The sequence below is a fragment of the Vulpes vulpes genome, unplaced genomic scaffold (assembly GCF_048418805.1).
Source record: "Vulpes vulpes isolate BD-2025 unplaced genomic scaffold, VulVul3 u000000648, whole genome shotgun sequence".
Taxonomy (NCBI): domain Eukaryota; kingdom Metazoa; phylum Chordata; class Mammalia; order Carnivora; family Canidae; genus Vulpes; species Vulpes vulpes.
In genome coordinates, this window is record NW_027325769.1 from 139,459 (window position 1) to 157,038 (window position 17,580).

At 47.8% G+C, this 17,580-nt stretch overlaps 1 protein-coding gene across 10 annotated transcripts in view; it reads right to left on the minus strand.

The window, feature by feature from the left end:
- The window catches only part of VLDLR (very low density lipoprotein receptor), a 35,867-nt gene that overhangs the window by 17,479 nt on the left and 808 nt on the right, over nt 1-17,580 (minus strand). For all 10 annotated transcript variants that reach the window (XM_072745306.1, XM_072745307.1, XM_072745310.1 and 7 more), the window contains exons 2-4: nt 17,389-17,540; nt 5,046-5,165; nt 1,176-1,298 (exon numbers count right to left, since the gene is read on the minus strand). In XM_072745306.1, the coding sequence (XP_072601407.1) occupies nt 1,176-1,298; nt 5,046-5,165; nt 17,389-17,540 (395 nt within the window). The remainder of the gene's footprint in view (nt 1-1,175; nt 1,299-5,045; nt 5,166-17,388; nt 17,541-17,580) is intronic.

Consider the following 17,580-nt stretch of genomic DNA (forward strand, 5'->3'; position numbering starts at 1 on the left):
CAAGGTTCCGTGGCAGGCTCCACTCGGACTTCTGTTTTACTTGGCACAGTTGGGCTTATTTTTGGCTGGCCTGCTCCTTGACCTTTTTTTTTTTTTTTTTTTTTGTTATCTGTCAGCAGATAAGGTCACCTAATTCCAACTTCATTAAAGGCTGGATGGTCTGACACCTGTGAAGTCTTGCCCTGCCTAGATTCCCATATAGGTTTCTTCACAACCTACGTTGGGTCTACAAGACAGGGACACCTCCTGATTCTTGACCTCACTGGGTCACTTACCCTTCACTTACCCTTCACCGTGACTTGGTGGACCCTCTTTACCTGTGGTGATTTACCCGCCCTGACCAATGTTCTTATCACTCCTCTGATTTCTTGCCTCAAAAATGGAAATGGAGGCATTCATCTTCCTTTCTGCTCCACTGTGCTTTGGGATCCTATTCCAGACCTAAACTTGGTTCCTATTCGATTTGTACTATTCATGCTTGGGCAGGTCTCTACCGCATGGAAATGAACCCCAAGACTTTTTTCATCACAACACTCAAATGATCCCAATTTATCTGTCCCAAATCTTCCTCCTCTGTGATGCCACAGACCTTCCCCTGCCTATCCACCTAAGGACACAGATAGACATTTGCCTACCTATGCAATTTCTCTTATTAAAAATAAGCTGTAAGCTTGACCGTACTTTAATAACCTTAGGTACCAGGTTTGTTAAAAATCATGATGTCACCCTCTTTCTAGCCACCTTACCCCTTCAGTAATAGATTTTTTTTTCATAACATAAGCTATGCATCTAAAAGTTTATCCTGGGCCCAAGGGGGAACCCTCATATCTTGACTTAGCTTCCAGGACCAGAGTACCATCTGCTCAGAGTCATGATTACCAAATATTTGAAATGTGTGCACCTAGTCAAGGAGTTCTTAATCAAATCGGCTGGCTTCGGTCTTAAATGTTCAATAGTGAAGCTACCCAAGAGAATGTCAGTCTTGTTAGACTAGGGAGGACATTCATTAAAGGACACTTATCAACTGTTAATGACTTGGCTGACCTAGGAGTCCACTGGCCTACACATCAACATAGGCAAAGGAAACTAAAACCAAGTTTTAGATGAAACCATACTTAGAGCTACGAGACACGAAACAGCCCGAGCAAGTTAAAAGTCCAAAGCAAGTCACTCACGGCACTGTTCTGGGTTTTCGTCAGAACCATCTTCACAGTCAGGATCCCCGTCACACTGCCACCGGTTGGGGACGCACTGGCCATTGTTGCACACAAAGTCAGACTCTGCACACGTCTTCTTTACTACAAAAGCATATTGGCAGGATTAAAGTCAAAGTCACTTGAGACCTTATATTCCCATTGGAGGTAAAACTACCGTTGATATATTTTGCTCCAATAATGAAACTGAGTGAATTAGTGCTCAACTGCCAATAGCCAGAACACTAGAAAAATCTTTTTTTTTTCCTCCAGAGGAGAAAGGTACTTGTTTGAGAGAGTGGGAGGATATGGAAGTCACTGTAGGACAGGAGTTGTTCCTTACCTTACAACCCAGAGATACCTTACAATTTTTGCCTGTTTTCTGTTGTTGAGTTTAAGTAATAGTTATATTCTCTTTGTGCATTTCTTCCAGGCCCTTCAGGTGCTTCATAAAGTTTAAGAGCCAAACATTCGGGCAGCTCGGGTGGCTAAGCCGTTTAGTGCCGCCTTTGGCCCAGGGCCTGATCCTGGAGACCCAGGATCAAGTCCCATGTCAGGCTCCCCTGCATGGAGCCTGCTTCTCCCTCTGCCTGTGTCTCTGCCTCTCTCTCTCTCTGTCTCTCTCATGAATAAATTAAATAAATAAATAAATAAATAAATAAATAAATAAAATCTTAAAAAAAAAAAAAAAGCCAAACATTCCATCCTATGACTGATCACAATACAGCTCTACTGGGAGCATCTCCTAACAGTGCATGGGTTTAGTGTAGATTCAGAAGGATAAGCCCCAGGAGTGAATATTGCCACTCCTATAGGTCTGTTGGGGGCAGAGGAACCCAGCCAGTAAGAAATAGAGAAAGCTTAAACCTGGGTACAAAAGAGGTCACATTTAGAATCCAAGAGACAGAGTAACATCAGCTATGAAAGCTGCCAATGTCTACAACTGATGACTAGAGTGAAAAATTGCCTTAAAAAGGTATCAATTCTGTTACTGATTCTGACTAGGGCAGGCCTTTTCTCCTGTAATTCTGACGACCATGCAATTAATTTGTTGTCCAAATTGAGACAATCTCAGTGGAAAGGGGACACTTAACTATACCAGGAAGAGAAGCATAAACTTGGACTCTCTTAAGCCAATTGAGTGGTTTGGTCACCTTAGCCATAAGGAAGTCAGAGTCAGATGAGTCTTGATAAGCAGCCACATAGAGTATTCTAGGCCCCTCCTTCCCAAGCTGTATTCTTTCTTGCTTGTGTGTTTAAACTTCCAGTTTACGCTCTTCCTCTCTAACGAACATTCTGTAAATGGCAAATCAGCTAAAGGACAACAATTTGCTGAGAACTTGAAAGGGATTGCTTCAAGTCTAGGGTCTGAGCTATGGACAAGTCACAGAGTGTCCTCTACACTCAGAAGTAGAGGGCCACTCTGGTTTAGCCTTGGACGCTGTGCAGCAGGGAAATAATGATTCTAGCTCATTCCCAGAACTCAAGATGTGATGATGAATCATGATGATCCAAAAGGAATTATTCATCTACATGAGTTGTGTAGCCAAGGAAACAAGAAAGGCCATGTTAGCTTTTAGAATTGTACCTGTCTCTGAAATCCCTGAAATCCTCAAACTCCAGTATTCATGGTTAAAAGCGGTATCTGAGGGCCATGTGCTCCTGAGCATGTGGGAAGGTGCCAGAGCATCTGCAGAGTGAGTTTGCTGTAACCCAACCTGTGAGGGTCCTCAGGAAGAGGAAGCAAGAAGTAATTATAAAGAGACAAGGTGGTTTAAAGACATATAAAATGTTGTAGGCATAGACAAGCTGGCCATGCTACAAAGTGTTGGAGCAAAAGATAAATAGTGATGGAAGCTTTCTAGAGTTCATCTCTCTTCCATTCTGAATACAGACTGGGAGGGTAAAGAAAGTCTATTCGAATGGGGCCTTGAGAGATGGATAGCAGTGTAGGTGTGCCAAAGGGGAAGAGAACTAACAGTTACCCACTCAGAGTCTCTAAGTTACTCATTAATCAGGTCAGCCTCACACTTGTAAAAGAATGAGTTCCATGGGGCTGATGGAAACACATGGCTCTGGATTCTAAGCTGTAGTTGACTAAGAATGCTGGTGGACATGCTTGAAAGAAACAGCCCTGCTGAAACTGCAGCCCAGTTCACTACCAAGAGGTTGCACAGGAAAAATAAGAAGTGTGGCTTTATGAGTTTTAAGCAATTGTGCAGCTTTTCCCTTCTAGGGAGGAACATCTCAAAATAAGCATGCAGAGCTTCCCTGAGCAGTGTTCCCACTTTCCTTCTAATACCTTCATATCCTGGAGGCAGAGACCAATTCTGGCCAAGAATTTAATTTTTTCCACCTGGAGTGATTTTTAGTACATAAATATCCCCCATTCACTCTTGCAAACCCTCCTGCCGTGTGTCTAGCAGTTACTTAGGTGGAGACTACTTTAGGAAAAGCCGGGGGTGACTCCTAAGATGACCCAGGTTAGTTGCTACCAAGTTAGTCAGATGGTCAGAGAAGGCTTCTGAAACATGAAGAGAATGATTACTTTCTAAGAAAGAACAATGGGCTTTGCCAAGTACATACTTTAGAATTGAGGAAGAATCACTACTTATACCAAGAGAGGAGTTGCCAATAGTGAGTCCTTCCAGTGAGAGATTTTGTGAGGGAATTCTATTACCTAGGTAACCTAGAAGTGACATGAACTCAATGTCTTGTAGAGTAGATTAAAATCCCAGCATTAGAACGTACACAATGGCAAAGTAGTGCCCGGAGGACTACTGTTGGTCCTGAGACTGGAGATGCTTCTTCCCTGAGATTATAGAAGGGACATCCTAGGTTTCCAAATCGGCTGCTAATCCACATATTGGTGTGCAAACACTCATGATACTGCTCAGCGAGCTCAAGCATAAGACCGCTTGCCCTGATGCTTACGCTATGCCATTTTTGTAATGACGCATGAAGAAGCAGGTAAGGGCATAACAAGACAGCAGTTGATGCAATCTACCTTTAGCTTCTGTTTTTCTTCTGTATTTCTAGTTTGTAGACATCTTTCAATAACATCCATTAAAAGGCAAATGACAATGTTGTCACCAACATTCACACACAATCTCGTTTCAAGATTCTGACACAGAACAAAGGGATCAAAAAATAAACTTCAGCATGTATTCAAGGTAGCCTAAATGCCACCTTGACACGTAGTTCTCAGCTATTCAGGCTCAACATGAGGCACTTCTCACAATGATCTCTGGATGACGTTGATCGGTGGGTATGACGGTATATCCCCATTCTCTGGGGGAAAGAATGTCTTTTACCCTGCCTACCATTTTAGAATTAGCATCTATTGTAGGCAATTATTAAAAATCCTTATCTGATCTGTGATCGGCAGGGGCCGTAGTTTCAAAGCCAGGAGTTTATTACCCTCCTGAAACCTGAGGGGATTTCTTACTGTTCATGACTTATTTTCTTTGGGGGGCGCTATCAGAGCTTTTTGAGAATTACAAAAAGAAGGTCTGTTCTAAGCAAGCTCCTGTCTCTACTTCTGGTCCTCCCGCCCCCTCTCCTAGCTTCCTATACTGAATGTTTGCCTGACCTCTGACAAACCAGGTCCTGTCATTTGGAAGGACCTCCACTTGATCTTCAACATTCCACACTCAGGCTGGTAGCCCCATGTCAAACATTCAACTAAATTCCTCTAGACCAAGATGTAGAGACTTTTGGGACCTGCGGTCAAGGCAATTCTTAGGAGTGGATTCTATTTTCAGAACCTCGAAACATTTAAGAAGCTAAGATAAGGGCATCACACTTAGTGACGTGCATGCATCCTCTTGAGGGACACTGCTCCTTACTCACCACAGTTCTTTTCGTCACTGCCATCAGCGCAGTCTTCATCCCCGTCGCATTTCCACAGCAATGTAATACAGCGGCCATTTGTGCACTGGAATTGGGAGGGTTCACATTTGGCTTTTCTTCCTAAAATCAGGAGGGAGCACTTAGCTAAGCTGGGATACAAGCATGGGAAGTTAGAGCTGCAAGTTACCCAAAACCCATGGACATGGTCCTTCTCGAAGGGAGAGCTGCAGGCTCAGCAGGCTAGAACATTCTAGGGGCCAGGGCAGGGTGGGCATTGGGGCAGTGACAGGCAGTGATTGAATTCTTTGCTGGGCAAATGCCATCTGGAGAAGACTAGATTTCCCAGCTTCTCTTGCAGTGAGGCACAGCCATGGATGGGCCTAAGGTCTAGTTAATGGAATATAAATAGAATGATAAATAGAACTTCTGGGAAATATCCTCAAAGGGATTGGGGACCCATTATCCTTTCCTTTATTCCTATCTGGATCCTGAAAATTGGGCATGGTGGCTGGAATAGAGATCCTGGGCCAATGGAGCCAGACCAAGATAGAAGGAACCTAGATTTCCCAGAGACCATGGGGAGTTAGGTTGGACTCACTTGCCCCGGACTCATTTCCCTCATGTGTTTAACTCACTTGTAGAACTGTAATCAGCCAAATCCTAACCCTTTAATGCCATTTCTTGATCACATTTGGTACTGTTATTCATGGATGATGCCTCTATTACAAGTAAACTCAGGGAGACTTAGAATGATAGCAAAGAGGGGGCAGGACAGAGGTTTAATGGCCTCATTTTAAAATCTGAGGTATAATTAGAAAAAGACATGCTTACAAAACAGCTCAAAGATAAAAATCAAGAAGCTATAGTGAGAGTTAAAGGGAGGTCACTTTTAGCAACAGAAGAAAAACAAAGTGAGGGAGCATCACAGACCCAGATTCTATTTCTCTGAATCTCTATTTTCCTGCACTCGATGTATGGATATTTAATTCACACAGTGGTATGAACTAATCCTTGTAAGTAGAATACTTAGTTTTGTTATTTTTTTGTTTTTGCCTGGCATGGGACAGCTAACATTCAGGTGTTTCCTACCATTAGCACATGTGCTCTTCTGGAGGATGTGATTTCTTTGAGCTAAAAGGCCAACGATCTGGTTGCTTAATAGAAATATACTGCTAATATTCAGGACAACCAGGGGTGCCCTATGGCTCGTGCAGATTACTTAGGCAGGCCCCCCAAGCAGATTCCCTGCCACCTTCCAGCATCTGCAGCTGTGGCATGCCGGCCTAAAGACAGACACTACAGTGACAAGCACAGACTGGAACTCTTGTGCCCGGTATACAATACTCCCGTTGGCCTCCCTACTATCAGCTAGCCCCTCCTATCTGGGGGCGGTCTATGCTTTGTGGCTAATTCCCAGGGAGATTAGAATTCGGTCCAAGTCAGGTTTACCACATGGGTGTGGTTCCATTCTTAGATACTGAATGTATTCATAAACCGTGTGTACCACTCTGCTCCCAAGAGTCTGGTTAAGGTGGGACCCAGATACAAAGCAGTATGATTTGACGGCACTTCCTACCTATATTTCACAACATTCGTTCATTTCACAAATATCTTATTGGCATAAGATATCAGGGATTTAGAAGGGTAGAGGTTGTTGGGAGAAGTCAGCAGCTGGCTTTTGTACTGTTCAACCAAAGCAGAGAAGCAGCTGCCTCCCCCACCCATCCCTATATTTCCAACAGCCTCTCAGTGTTCTCGCTGCTGGGGGGGGGGGGGGGGATGTGCTGCAGGGGCCTCTGGCTTTAGTTCTCTATCCCTACTACCTTTGAGGGCTGTGGGAGTGGCAAGAATTTATTTAGAGAACTTAATGTGAAAGTAGCAGATGAATAGTTTGTCGTCAAACAATATCAATAGAAGTCTAGTTAGAACAGTCAGGCTCCAGTTAGGGTACGATGGAGGCTCTGAACTTTTTTTTTAAAGGTTTGAGGTACCAAAGGTTGTTCAGTGAAAAAGAGACAAAAATTCAGACACTGACACCTACACTGTAGGTAAAGGTAAAGCCTATAAAGCATAAAAAGGTCAGCATAGAATCAGACTTGGACAGGGAGGGACACAGAAGTAGGTGTCAAATGATGGTTTTCCACTTCAAGGTTAGGGCCTGGAAGATCTTAAAAATGACTTTGGAAGCTAGAGATCTCCTAGACATGCAAGCTGGCCTGGGATCAAATACAGGCACACAGGTGAAATGAGGCTGGCGTTTAGTGCCCCAGCACCTCCAGGAGAGTCTCTGAACATCATGGTAGCAAAGGAATGATCAGCAGTAAGATATGAGAGTAAGATCCCAGCAGCACTGCTTCCAGAGTTGATCCTAAGCAGACTTTCAGGACAAACATAAGCATTTTCTCAGTGTTTTATTCCAATTCCTTAAGACAAAAAGGAATTTAATGTCTACCTTTTCTTAGCTATTTCCACTTCCCCCAAGCTTCTGCCCAACAGTCCTGGAACTGTGTTTTACTGGGACACACACATGACCCTGTATCATGAGGGGGGAAGCAATGGAGGTTAGAAGTGGAGAAAGCTACTGAATGCTGTTGCTCCTTCACAGGACGAGTGGGGTGGGGGTGGGGGTGGCGGTGGCTAAGGCTGCTAGCTGCCCTCATACGGACCCTCTCTTTAAAGAGAGGTAAGACCGTAGGCCTGATGGCCATGCCTCAGTTTCTTATTATCTAAGCATTCGGTTATGAGGTTGCTCCTGGGCAGAACGTGGCCCTGGCTTCTGTTGAACGTCCCGCCTGGTGCAGGGCGGCCAGAGCTCCGAGGCTGGATCCTGTGCTGGGACCGCGGCCAGACTGCAACGCTGTGGGTGTTCCAACAAAGTTTCAAAAAGATTCTCCATCTCGCCTCTGGTGCTCGGCTGGGAACACGGCCGTACAGAGCTCCAGGAGAACCGAAAGCACCAAACAAGTTAAGGAGCTTTTGATTTCCACAGCCTTTGGGGGATTACAGGATTGTGGACCTATAGGCTATTTTCATCCGTGACCCTTAAGTCTACTTTCATAAAGGGAACAGTTGAGCTTGAAATCGTCTACACTCGACGTGCTTTTATTTGTTTTTTCTTTTCTTTTCTTTTTTTTTTTTTTTTAAGATTGATTGATTTATTTTAGAGCATGGGAAGGGAGGGGCAGAGGGAGAGGGTGAATGAGTTCCAAGCAGACCCTGCACCAAGCACCCAGTGCTGGGCTCGATCTCCTGACCCTGAGATCATGACCTGAGCTGAAACCAAGAGTCGAAGGCTCAACCTTGTGTGCCACCCAGGCATCCTCCTCTCTCCCCCAAGGTGCTTTTAATCCTTAGGCTAAGCTAAAACACGGATTGATGCCTCAAAAACTAACCCTAGGAGTAGAAGCTCTAGGCAGCCAGTATCTCCAGATCTGCCCAGAAAGGTGAACAGCTGAGAGTCAATGTGGTTTTTAGCAGGTTCCTCAAAGCCACAGGGATTCATAGGAATGCCTTAGTGCCAAAAGGGTGGTTAAAGTTGGGGGTGGGTGGCGGAAAGGCCGTGACAGCGGGGAACCTGGGTGTTTTGCCTGTTTCAGCCAGGAAGGCTTTCTTTATCAATACTTGACTTTTGTGTAAGAATTTGAAAAGGGTTCTTCCTGTTGCTTTAAGAAATCAAACCACTGGCCTTGATCTGGATCTTCTTTGAGCTCTAATACTTAGAATGACTATCCCTGCCCCTCTGGGCCAGGGGGTCGGAAGTCACTTGTACGTAGTCACATACGTACCTAGTCACAGCTATTTACCTTTGTAATGAAAGAAGGCCCACCCATGCCAAGGACTAACTTGCTCATTCTGTCACTTGCCCAGGCGGAATCAGACCCTGCAGACTGACCTTAAGGCGCCTTGTCCCAGGAGCCTTGCTCACCTCAAGAGTGAATGTTGCTGCCCAGACATGTTGGCAGTTCAGTGGCTCCAAAAAACTCAGGGGCTTATTTATGTCTTTATTTTTAAAGATTTTATTTATTTACTCATGAGAGACACAGAGAAGCGGGTTCCCTGCAGGGAGCCTGATGTGGGACTTGATCCCGGACCCCGGAATCACACCCGGAGCCGAAGGCAGATGCTCAACCACTGAGCCACCCAGGCGTCCCAAAACTCAGGGGTTTAAATGCACATAGATGTCAGCCTGCTGTTGCCTGACTGTCCCTGCAAGGGTTAATGGGTCAGTGGGAAACTGCATAGACCTCACAGTAGATACCAAGCCTTCATGGTAGGCTGCACTTTTCCCTAGAGGGGCTCCAGGCTGCCCAGGGTACGGGGAGGTTTCTGAGTATCAGGCTCAGACCTGAACTTGAACCAGCACAGAGAGGCTCAGGCTGCCACTCTCCTGGGACTGGCGGGGCCCAGGATTCAGGGGCCTCTCCCTCTCCTCCTTGCTTGAGATATGGGTGCTATTTACAGGAATGTCTTTAGTCCACTTGTTTGGCCACTTCTGGGGCCGCCAAGGGCATTTATTTTTAGTCACACTTCTGCTTCTTCTTTAATGCCAATCTTTCTATTCATAGGCTAAAACTCATTTTAGGATAAGCAGACTTGCGAGTCAGCAAAGTGGTTTTCTCTCAGGAGAGGTTAGTTAGTGAGAGGAAGGAAGGCAGACAGCCCGAGCTGTCGGGCACGGGCACGGAGGTTGTGTTCCGGCCCTACCGTCAGGCTCTAAAGCACTTCTAAGAACTGCCTGAAAGCTGTTAAATACTTAGGCCAGGGACACCTGGGTGGCTCAGTGGTTGAGCATCTATCTACCTTCAGCTCAGATCATTATCCCAGGGTCCTGGGATCGAGTTCTGCATCGGACTCCCCACTAAGGACAGAGCCTGCTTTTCCCTCTGCCTGTGTCTCTGCCCCTGTCTCTCTCAATCTCTCTTTCTGTCATGAATAAATAAATAAATAATCTTAAAAAGAAATACTTTGGTCAATCCTTCTGATTCGCTGAAATAAGTGAATCTTAGAGTTCACTTGTCCCACTGACATCAGATTGAGATGATCTTAAGAATCATAGGTAAATAAGCTTTCAAAATTATTTGCCAAACACAGCTCTAAGCCTTCAGTCTTTTAATTCATCCGAATTCTAAATCCTCCACTCTGAGTACTACTGTTCCCCTTTTATGTATCAGGTAAGGAGAGGACAGAGAAGGGAAGTACAGTGCTTGCCCAGGATCAGCCTGTACAGAATGAGGATTTGAACCCCAGGTGGCCTGGCTTCAGATACTACACTGCTGAACATGCACAGAATCTAAAGCATCTAATGCAGGACTACTTCCCCTTAGAATATTCTATTGATTTTGGTAACTTGGGTAACAGAGTCAGTTTAAATCAATCCAGAATGAGGTAGGTAGTTTCACCCGTCAAGATGATACTGTCCTAACACAGTCTTATTATCGAAAGTCAGCCTTCCCTGCCCCATTTTAATTAAAATACAATAAAATTTAAAAAGCCTAGAGTATCCTCAGCGGGGTTTTTTCTAGAAGGACTACATGGCTTGGTTGTCTTGTCCAGGATACATCAGTCAAATAGAGGCATATTGCGAAGTTAAGAGTTTTTTTTTTTTTTTTTTTAGTATTATGTATTTTTTAAATTGGAGTTCAATTTACCAACATATAGTATAACACCCAGCGCTCATCCTGTCAAGTGCCCCCGTCAGTGCCCCCCCTCAATGCCCGTCACCCATCCCCCCACCCGCCTCTCCTTCCACTACCTCTTGTTCATCTCCCAGAGTTAGAAGTCTCTCATGTTTTGTCACCCTCTCTGATTTTCCCCACTCATTTTCTCTCCTTTTCTCTATAATCTCTTTCACTATTTTCGAACTTACAGTTTCTATGGGAGGCAGACGCTAGGTCCCTGGTGCTCTTGTTCTCATTGGCATCAGAATCCCTACAGGGCTTGTTGGAACACCTGCTGGGCCTACCCCCCCCCCCCCCTCACAGAGGTTCAGATTCAGCTGGAGCAGGGCGGGGACAGAGCTCCCTTTCTTGGGTTCCCAGATGGTATTGACACTTCTGGTTCCTGACCACACTTTGAAACCACTGCCCAAAGTTTAGGAGGCTAAGATTCTACCCTCAGTGGAAGTGACCATGTCCTTTTCAGGGTGGATTATATAGTTCTTACCCCCATAAGCCTGCACACCCACCGCTGGATGGGCACAAGTGCTCAGTGCCATTCTTACAACGGACATTAATCATGGTGACAGCATGAGGCAAAGCCTCTGTACCCATTAGGTAGGTAAAATTTATCTAGATGCCTTAACAGGGCTACATGGTAAAGAGGTTCTTCTAAAGCCTGTCTTCTCTTTGCCAGAAGCCCCTATCCTTGGGGGGCTCCATCACTTCCTCCAACCCATGGAGGCTGGTCCCGTGGAGAGCCAGGTTCTTCTCCCCTGATATTTTGCCATCCATCCCTGGCCCCATCTGGGCTCTCATCCCTCCCTTGATCTGTTCCTTCTTCCTCCAGGTTGCCACATCAACCATCCAAATCAAGATGGTGACCCAAGCCACCTAGACCGGCCTGAAGTGCCAACGATGGGATCACTTCTAGGTTTCTCACTGGCTCAAGGGCCGAGTCTGGTTCCCTACCCATTTCCCCCCAACTTTTCCCTATTGCTTCCCACCAGCCCTTGGCTCAGAGTACACCCAGGGATGCCCCCAGCCCCACTTGCCCCAGGCCTGTGTCCTCACTATTGATCTGTCTCGGTTTGCTCCTGTCACTCCTGTATACACAAATGTCTCCCTTTGAAGGAGGCCCTCTATTCCTTTCCTGACCCACCAAGTGTGGTCTGGCTGCTTCTCGATGGTCACACAGTTGCCGTGTACTGAGGTGTTTGCCCTCCCTGCCTGTTTCCATCTCTACAAGTGGAGATCCCCCTCACCCTACCCCAAGGCAGGGCCTAGAATTTATCTTTGTAACTTGGGACCAAGTTCCTGACATCTCCAGTGTCTTTGGGCACTAGTGAGTATTCCTGGATGAATCAACTGATTCATTAGTTCACTGATAAAACTGGTTTGAACTATAGACTTTTTCCAAAGCATTCTTTCCAGCTTTCCTGAACTTGAAACACATGACCAGTTGTTTGACCAACTAGAATATTCTGAAAGGCTCTATGTTATAAAGTCCATTGTTCCTTATGCCCATGGGGGTACCTTCACATCATCTTTGTGCCACTTGATAATATAAAAACTGTGTGCTTTCCCACACTTATCTATCACAGTGAGTACGTCACTGTAGGTACATCTGGCCTCATTTTCCTGTGAAGAGCGAGGTTCCAGTGCACAGGGAACAGTAGCGGCAGCTAACTGGTAGAGTTAGAAATTTGATGTGTAAGACTTGGATTTCACTTGGGACCTGCTTTAGTGCTCTTTAGTAATGTTGGCAGCAACCCATGGTTGCTGGAATCTGATCACTTTTGTAAGATCATCTGTGGAGATGGAATAGCATCTGACTTTGTCACATGAGAGTCTGAGTTCTTGGTGACAGTTGGGAAACATAGTATTCTGTAACACAGGTAGCAAGTGGGAACTCCAGCAACCTTCAGCCGCTGTCTGCCTCTTTTATGATTAAGGCTTAAATACTGGATCTGCTCATTCCTCTATTCCAGGCGAACTTTGATTTCCTGATTTGACTTCCCCACTAGACCAAATGCCATGAAAGAGAGGACCACCTGCCTAGTTACTGTGTCCTCCCCATGCCTGGTGCTGCCAAGTGGCTCATGGTTAGGTGCTCAGTAGATGGTCGTCAAGTGGTTTTAAGCAGAAGTATAAGGAATGTCGACATCAATCTACCACCTATTTAGTGAACCTACAGATCAGTTAATAACTCCGATTTTGGGAAGCCTTTTTAGGAAAACGAAAGATTAGAGGCAATCTATAAAATAGGAACCCTATTAACTCAGAGCATTTGGGGGGAAAGAATAAAGTTCTAACATGTGAAGTAACTTGCAAATGTTGGAGTTAGGGGAAGTACTAGGTTATAACATATAAGCACGTGAAGTAATCCACAAATGTCTATCATCAAGGTTTTATCATCTCTCTTGCTTGGCTAATTGCAAGCTCCACCCCCTAAAATTACATGTGTATACATAAAGGCTCCTAGCTAGTAGGGCCAACCCAAAAGGCCCACGCTGGTGGCAAGATCAACCACTCCAGCCAATGGTCCCATCTTAAACTTTCTGCCTCTTAAATATAAGAGCGTTCATACCTTTCCCCTACCCCGCCCCCCGCCCCCCGGAGCAGTTTTAAAATACAAAGTAGTCAAAGGCTCCCCAAGCAAACATTAAGCCTTTTTTTTTTTTTTTGGCATAATCTCTATCCTTAATCTCATGGCACCCAGGAGGCATGCTCTTGCTGAATTTGAGCCCACAAATAACCAGCAGGCCCAAGCTTTCCTAGGACGCATCACATGAAGGTAAAAGGATGCTAACATTACAGTATCACCTGCCCTCTCATTTAGTTCCTGCAGCATGGCTAGTTTATCTAACTAGGTGGCATCAACTACACTTAAGAGTTTTTATTGCTAAGCCAACAGAACAGCTTAGCAAGGAGACACCGATTCACATTGGAAATACACAGTGAAATCATCAAACAAGATTCTGCTAGAGCTATGTCACACTCCGTCTGAAAGCTTAGAAGCTATCAGTCTTCAAATTTGCTAGCTAAAAATTCTTTAGGTGGGCACAAAAATTAGTTCCTGGACCACTTCTATTCAACAGGTACATCTCATCCATCACTTTTGCAGAAGGTATCTTTGGACCTTTGGTCTTGGAAGTAGTCTCCTTGTACCCTAAGTACTCTCTTGAGATTAACTTACAGTAGAAGGGAACATACTAAGCACTTTGAGTCTATCAACGAGCCATCTGGAGAGCAGCCGGCCCTGATTGGCTCTCCTGAGGCAGGTACATTTATCATCAATGTCATTGCAGACCTTATCATAACCCTTGGAGGCATTTGATTTCTCATAGGCTGGTATGAGAAGGTGGCTTTCCAAAGAACAGTCAGTATCCAAAGTAAATTTAACTATGACTTAAAGTCAAGTAGGTAACTGCCTATACTTGATTGCTTTTCCTTCTACCAAAAAAGCCAGCTTCATTCACACTCTGTAAGAAATAGAAAACAGTCTAGATACTTTAACACGAGTTGTCTGTACGTCTATGCTGTGCTCTGAGTTTTCTGGTCTTTGGGTCAAAACCCAAAGCCGTGTGGCTGGGAGCTGCCTGTTTCCTTGATTATGGCCATGTTCTACTCTGGGAGCTCTTGTGAAGTCTCACCAGTTTGATACTTCTGGAATAGAAGGGGCTTGTAACTACTTTTCGTCTGTTCAAGTGAAATCAAATTTATCGTTATTCAATTTTATGAAAGGCAGAAACACTTCAATCAGGACTTCACTTTTTTTAAGCATGGAGACTGCTGTAATTACCTTGCTAGCAAGGCTTACTGCTTAAATATGCAGTCGATCATGGTAAAGTCTTAATATTTGGCTGCTCTACTGAACTTGGCCTTTACACATGCATTAGGAATGTGGGGACACCAGCAGTAAAAGCAGAGAATCAAAACAACACAGGACGGACATTACAGCTAAATGTCACATGTAGCAAGCAACAGGCCGATTGCTCAGACTTCAGGAAGCTGTCACTTGCCTGGTGATCCTTGTTTAAAGAGTCCAGGCTCACATGCTCGTTCTTTGGCCTAAACGGGGATCAGGATCACTGCCATACTTTCCCTTGGTGCTATGGGGTGGGTCAAGTTTATTTTCTCCTTGCCCTCCTGTCTCCTATCCCTCCAGGTCTCACTTTACAAACCTACTCCCACAGTAAGAGAAGTCTCTGTCTACTCTTTTGCTAGGTGCTAGCCATCTTTGAAGAGCCCTCAGAAAACCTTGGTTTTTCTAGGCTCTGGCTTTAATGATGATGTGTGGTACCCCACATCCTAAGCCTGACTACCTAGGCTGATGGAAAACGTACTAGAATTCCCAGGGACTTGCAGTCAGGTATACTACACTACTGAGTTTTAGCTTCTGTAGTTAGACTGATCTAAGTTTCTGGACGGGATCTTAGAGCATCCCTGCCCGGTCCTATTTTAGGCCAGTACCAAGAGCATGTTTGGGGGAGGAGAGGTTGGGAAGACGGGATGCACACAAAACCAGGGCCAGAAAGTCAGTCCATATACCCTGGGGCTTTGAACTTCAGACCAAAGCTAGTCAGGGTTGGCATAAGGTCACTACCTCCTCAGCCAACCCCAGAGTCTGTCCAGTTGAAAAATGATGTGCCTCCTTTCCTTGGAAGAATTTAGGTCTTGCCTGGGCTTTGGTGTGTCACTCTTCATGGCATGTCACATTTTCACATGTGACGTAGAGCAAAAGGGACCCTCACCTACCTAATACAAGGTGAACATATGGCTTCAACTAACTCATTTCATGAGTTCAAGGGCATTCCCAGCACTCTATAGGATAAAGTTTGCCTCCAACAGAAAGTTACTACCTGTTAAACTAAAAGAACAGGGAGGAGGAGGAGGGCATACAGCAAAAACAAAATCTCTCCCCCCAACCTCCAGGGCGATTATCCGTAGTTTCTGGTACAGCTTAGTCTCTTGAAGTGTTATGAAAAGTATCATGCAAGTCATGGAACGATCCTGAGAAATCATTTAATAAGTTAGTATTGCTCATCCATTAATGATTAATGTTCCAGTCTGAAAATTCTTGCGGGCAAGGCTCCCCCAGGCTCTTAGGTTTGTTGTCACACCTGAGAGGCTCTCTCGGGGCCTCGCCTTCTTCGAGGAGTCCAGGCTGGGGAGAGCGCGGGAGGGGGCAGCGCGAAGGAGGCTGCGGGGCGCCTTGCGTTCCCGTTCCCCGTTCCCCTCCAGATCCTACTGCTCGGGCTGCTAGAGTCTGAGTTCGCGGAGCCATGTGACCAGCCCAAACGTGATCGGGCGGCCGGCCAATCGCAGAGGGCAGAGAAGCCCGTCCCAGCTTCACACGCCCGCTCGGGACCGCCGGAGCCAAAGGGCCGGGGCGGTGGCAGGCTGCGAACCCCCGGGACCCCGCCCGGAGGCTGCGGGACCGCACGCTAGAAAGTTGGCTGGCCTCGGGAGGCACGTGACTGCAGGCAGGCGGGCCTCCAAGCCCCGCGGCCGGAGCGCGGACTCCCGGGGGGTACTTGGGGCGGGCCGCTCTCTGCACCCCCATCCCCCCAGCCCCTCCGCGTGCTGTCAAGCTCACGCCCGGGACGCGCCGGCGCCCTGGCCCGAGCCCCAGAAGGGCTGCCCGTCCCTGCCCGGGAAAGTTGCGCGTCTCCGGCCGGGGGGCTGGCTGAGGACAGGGCTCCGGGGCCCAGGGCGCAGACCCCGGGCACCGCCGGAGTCGCCGCCGCCGCCCACCGGCCCTCGCGCTGCTCCCTTTGATCTATTGTCTGGAATGAAGGCTAATTACACAGTCGCTAGATTAGGGCTCCATTCCTCTCGAGGAAATCTCTCCGGGAACAGAAGAGCAGCAAACTAACCTGATTAAGTCTTGGTTCCGCTCCCCTCCCCCCGCTCAGCTCCACGGGAGACCCGAGAGGTTTACAAACACGGCGCGAGGGGGGGCGGGGAGGGGCCAGGTAGGAGGGGAGGAACACCCCGTGGGGAGTCCTATTGGAAGCCGCGCTCGTCCTCCGACCCGCACGCCAGGAGACCACCGGGCGCCCGGGAGGTCGCAGTCCGGGTGCGCAGGCTGCGCACTTGTCGTGGCTCCCTGGAGCCTCGCGGCTGCCGCCCATCGAACGTGAGCCCGCTCACCGCCCCGGGGGCTCGCCGCCGGGACCCGCGCCCCCGCCCGCCCCCCGCCCCCCGCCCCCCGCCCCCCGCCGGTCCCAGGAGCGCGGCCCCGGCTCCCGCGCCCCGCTCGGCCCGACCCGGCCCTCTGCCTCCTTCCTAACACTCCGCCCGGCAGCGCAGACAGAACCATTGTTCGGTGCGCGGAAGCCCACATGCCCCAGCCCCGGCCGAGCGGGGTGAAAACGAGGCAAAGCAGTGGCTTCGGGGGACAGAGTGGAGGGAAGGACGCCTAGTTCAGACGAGGCTTCAGGACACCCCAAGCCCGCTGTCCCCCAAGCCCGGCTCCCCGTGGCCGCGGCGCTGACAGCCTGCTCTGAGGCGCCACCAGGGTTGGGAGGGAAAGACGGCGAGCGGAGCGCAGAGGCGCCTCCTAGGAGGTGGGGAGGTGGGGAGGTGGGGAGGTGGGGGCGCACAAGGAGACCCGCGCCTCGGGGCCCGCGGGCGCCCCGGCGGGGTCCGGGCAGCCGGCGGAGGGGCGCGTCCTCACTCACCCGCTCCGGTGGCGCGGCTCTCCCGGGGCGCCCAGCACAGCGCGAGCAGCAGCCAGAGCGCCCAGCGCGCGGACGTGCCCATGGTGCCCGCCTGGATGGTGCCGCCGCCGCCGCCGCCGCCGCCGCTCGCTCCGCACAACAAGTTACCAGCCCTTCGCAAAGGAGGAAGGAGGTGGGGGCGGGGAGGGGGGA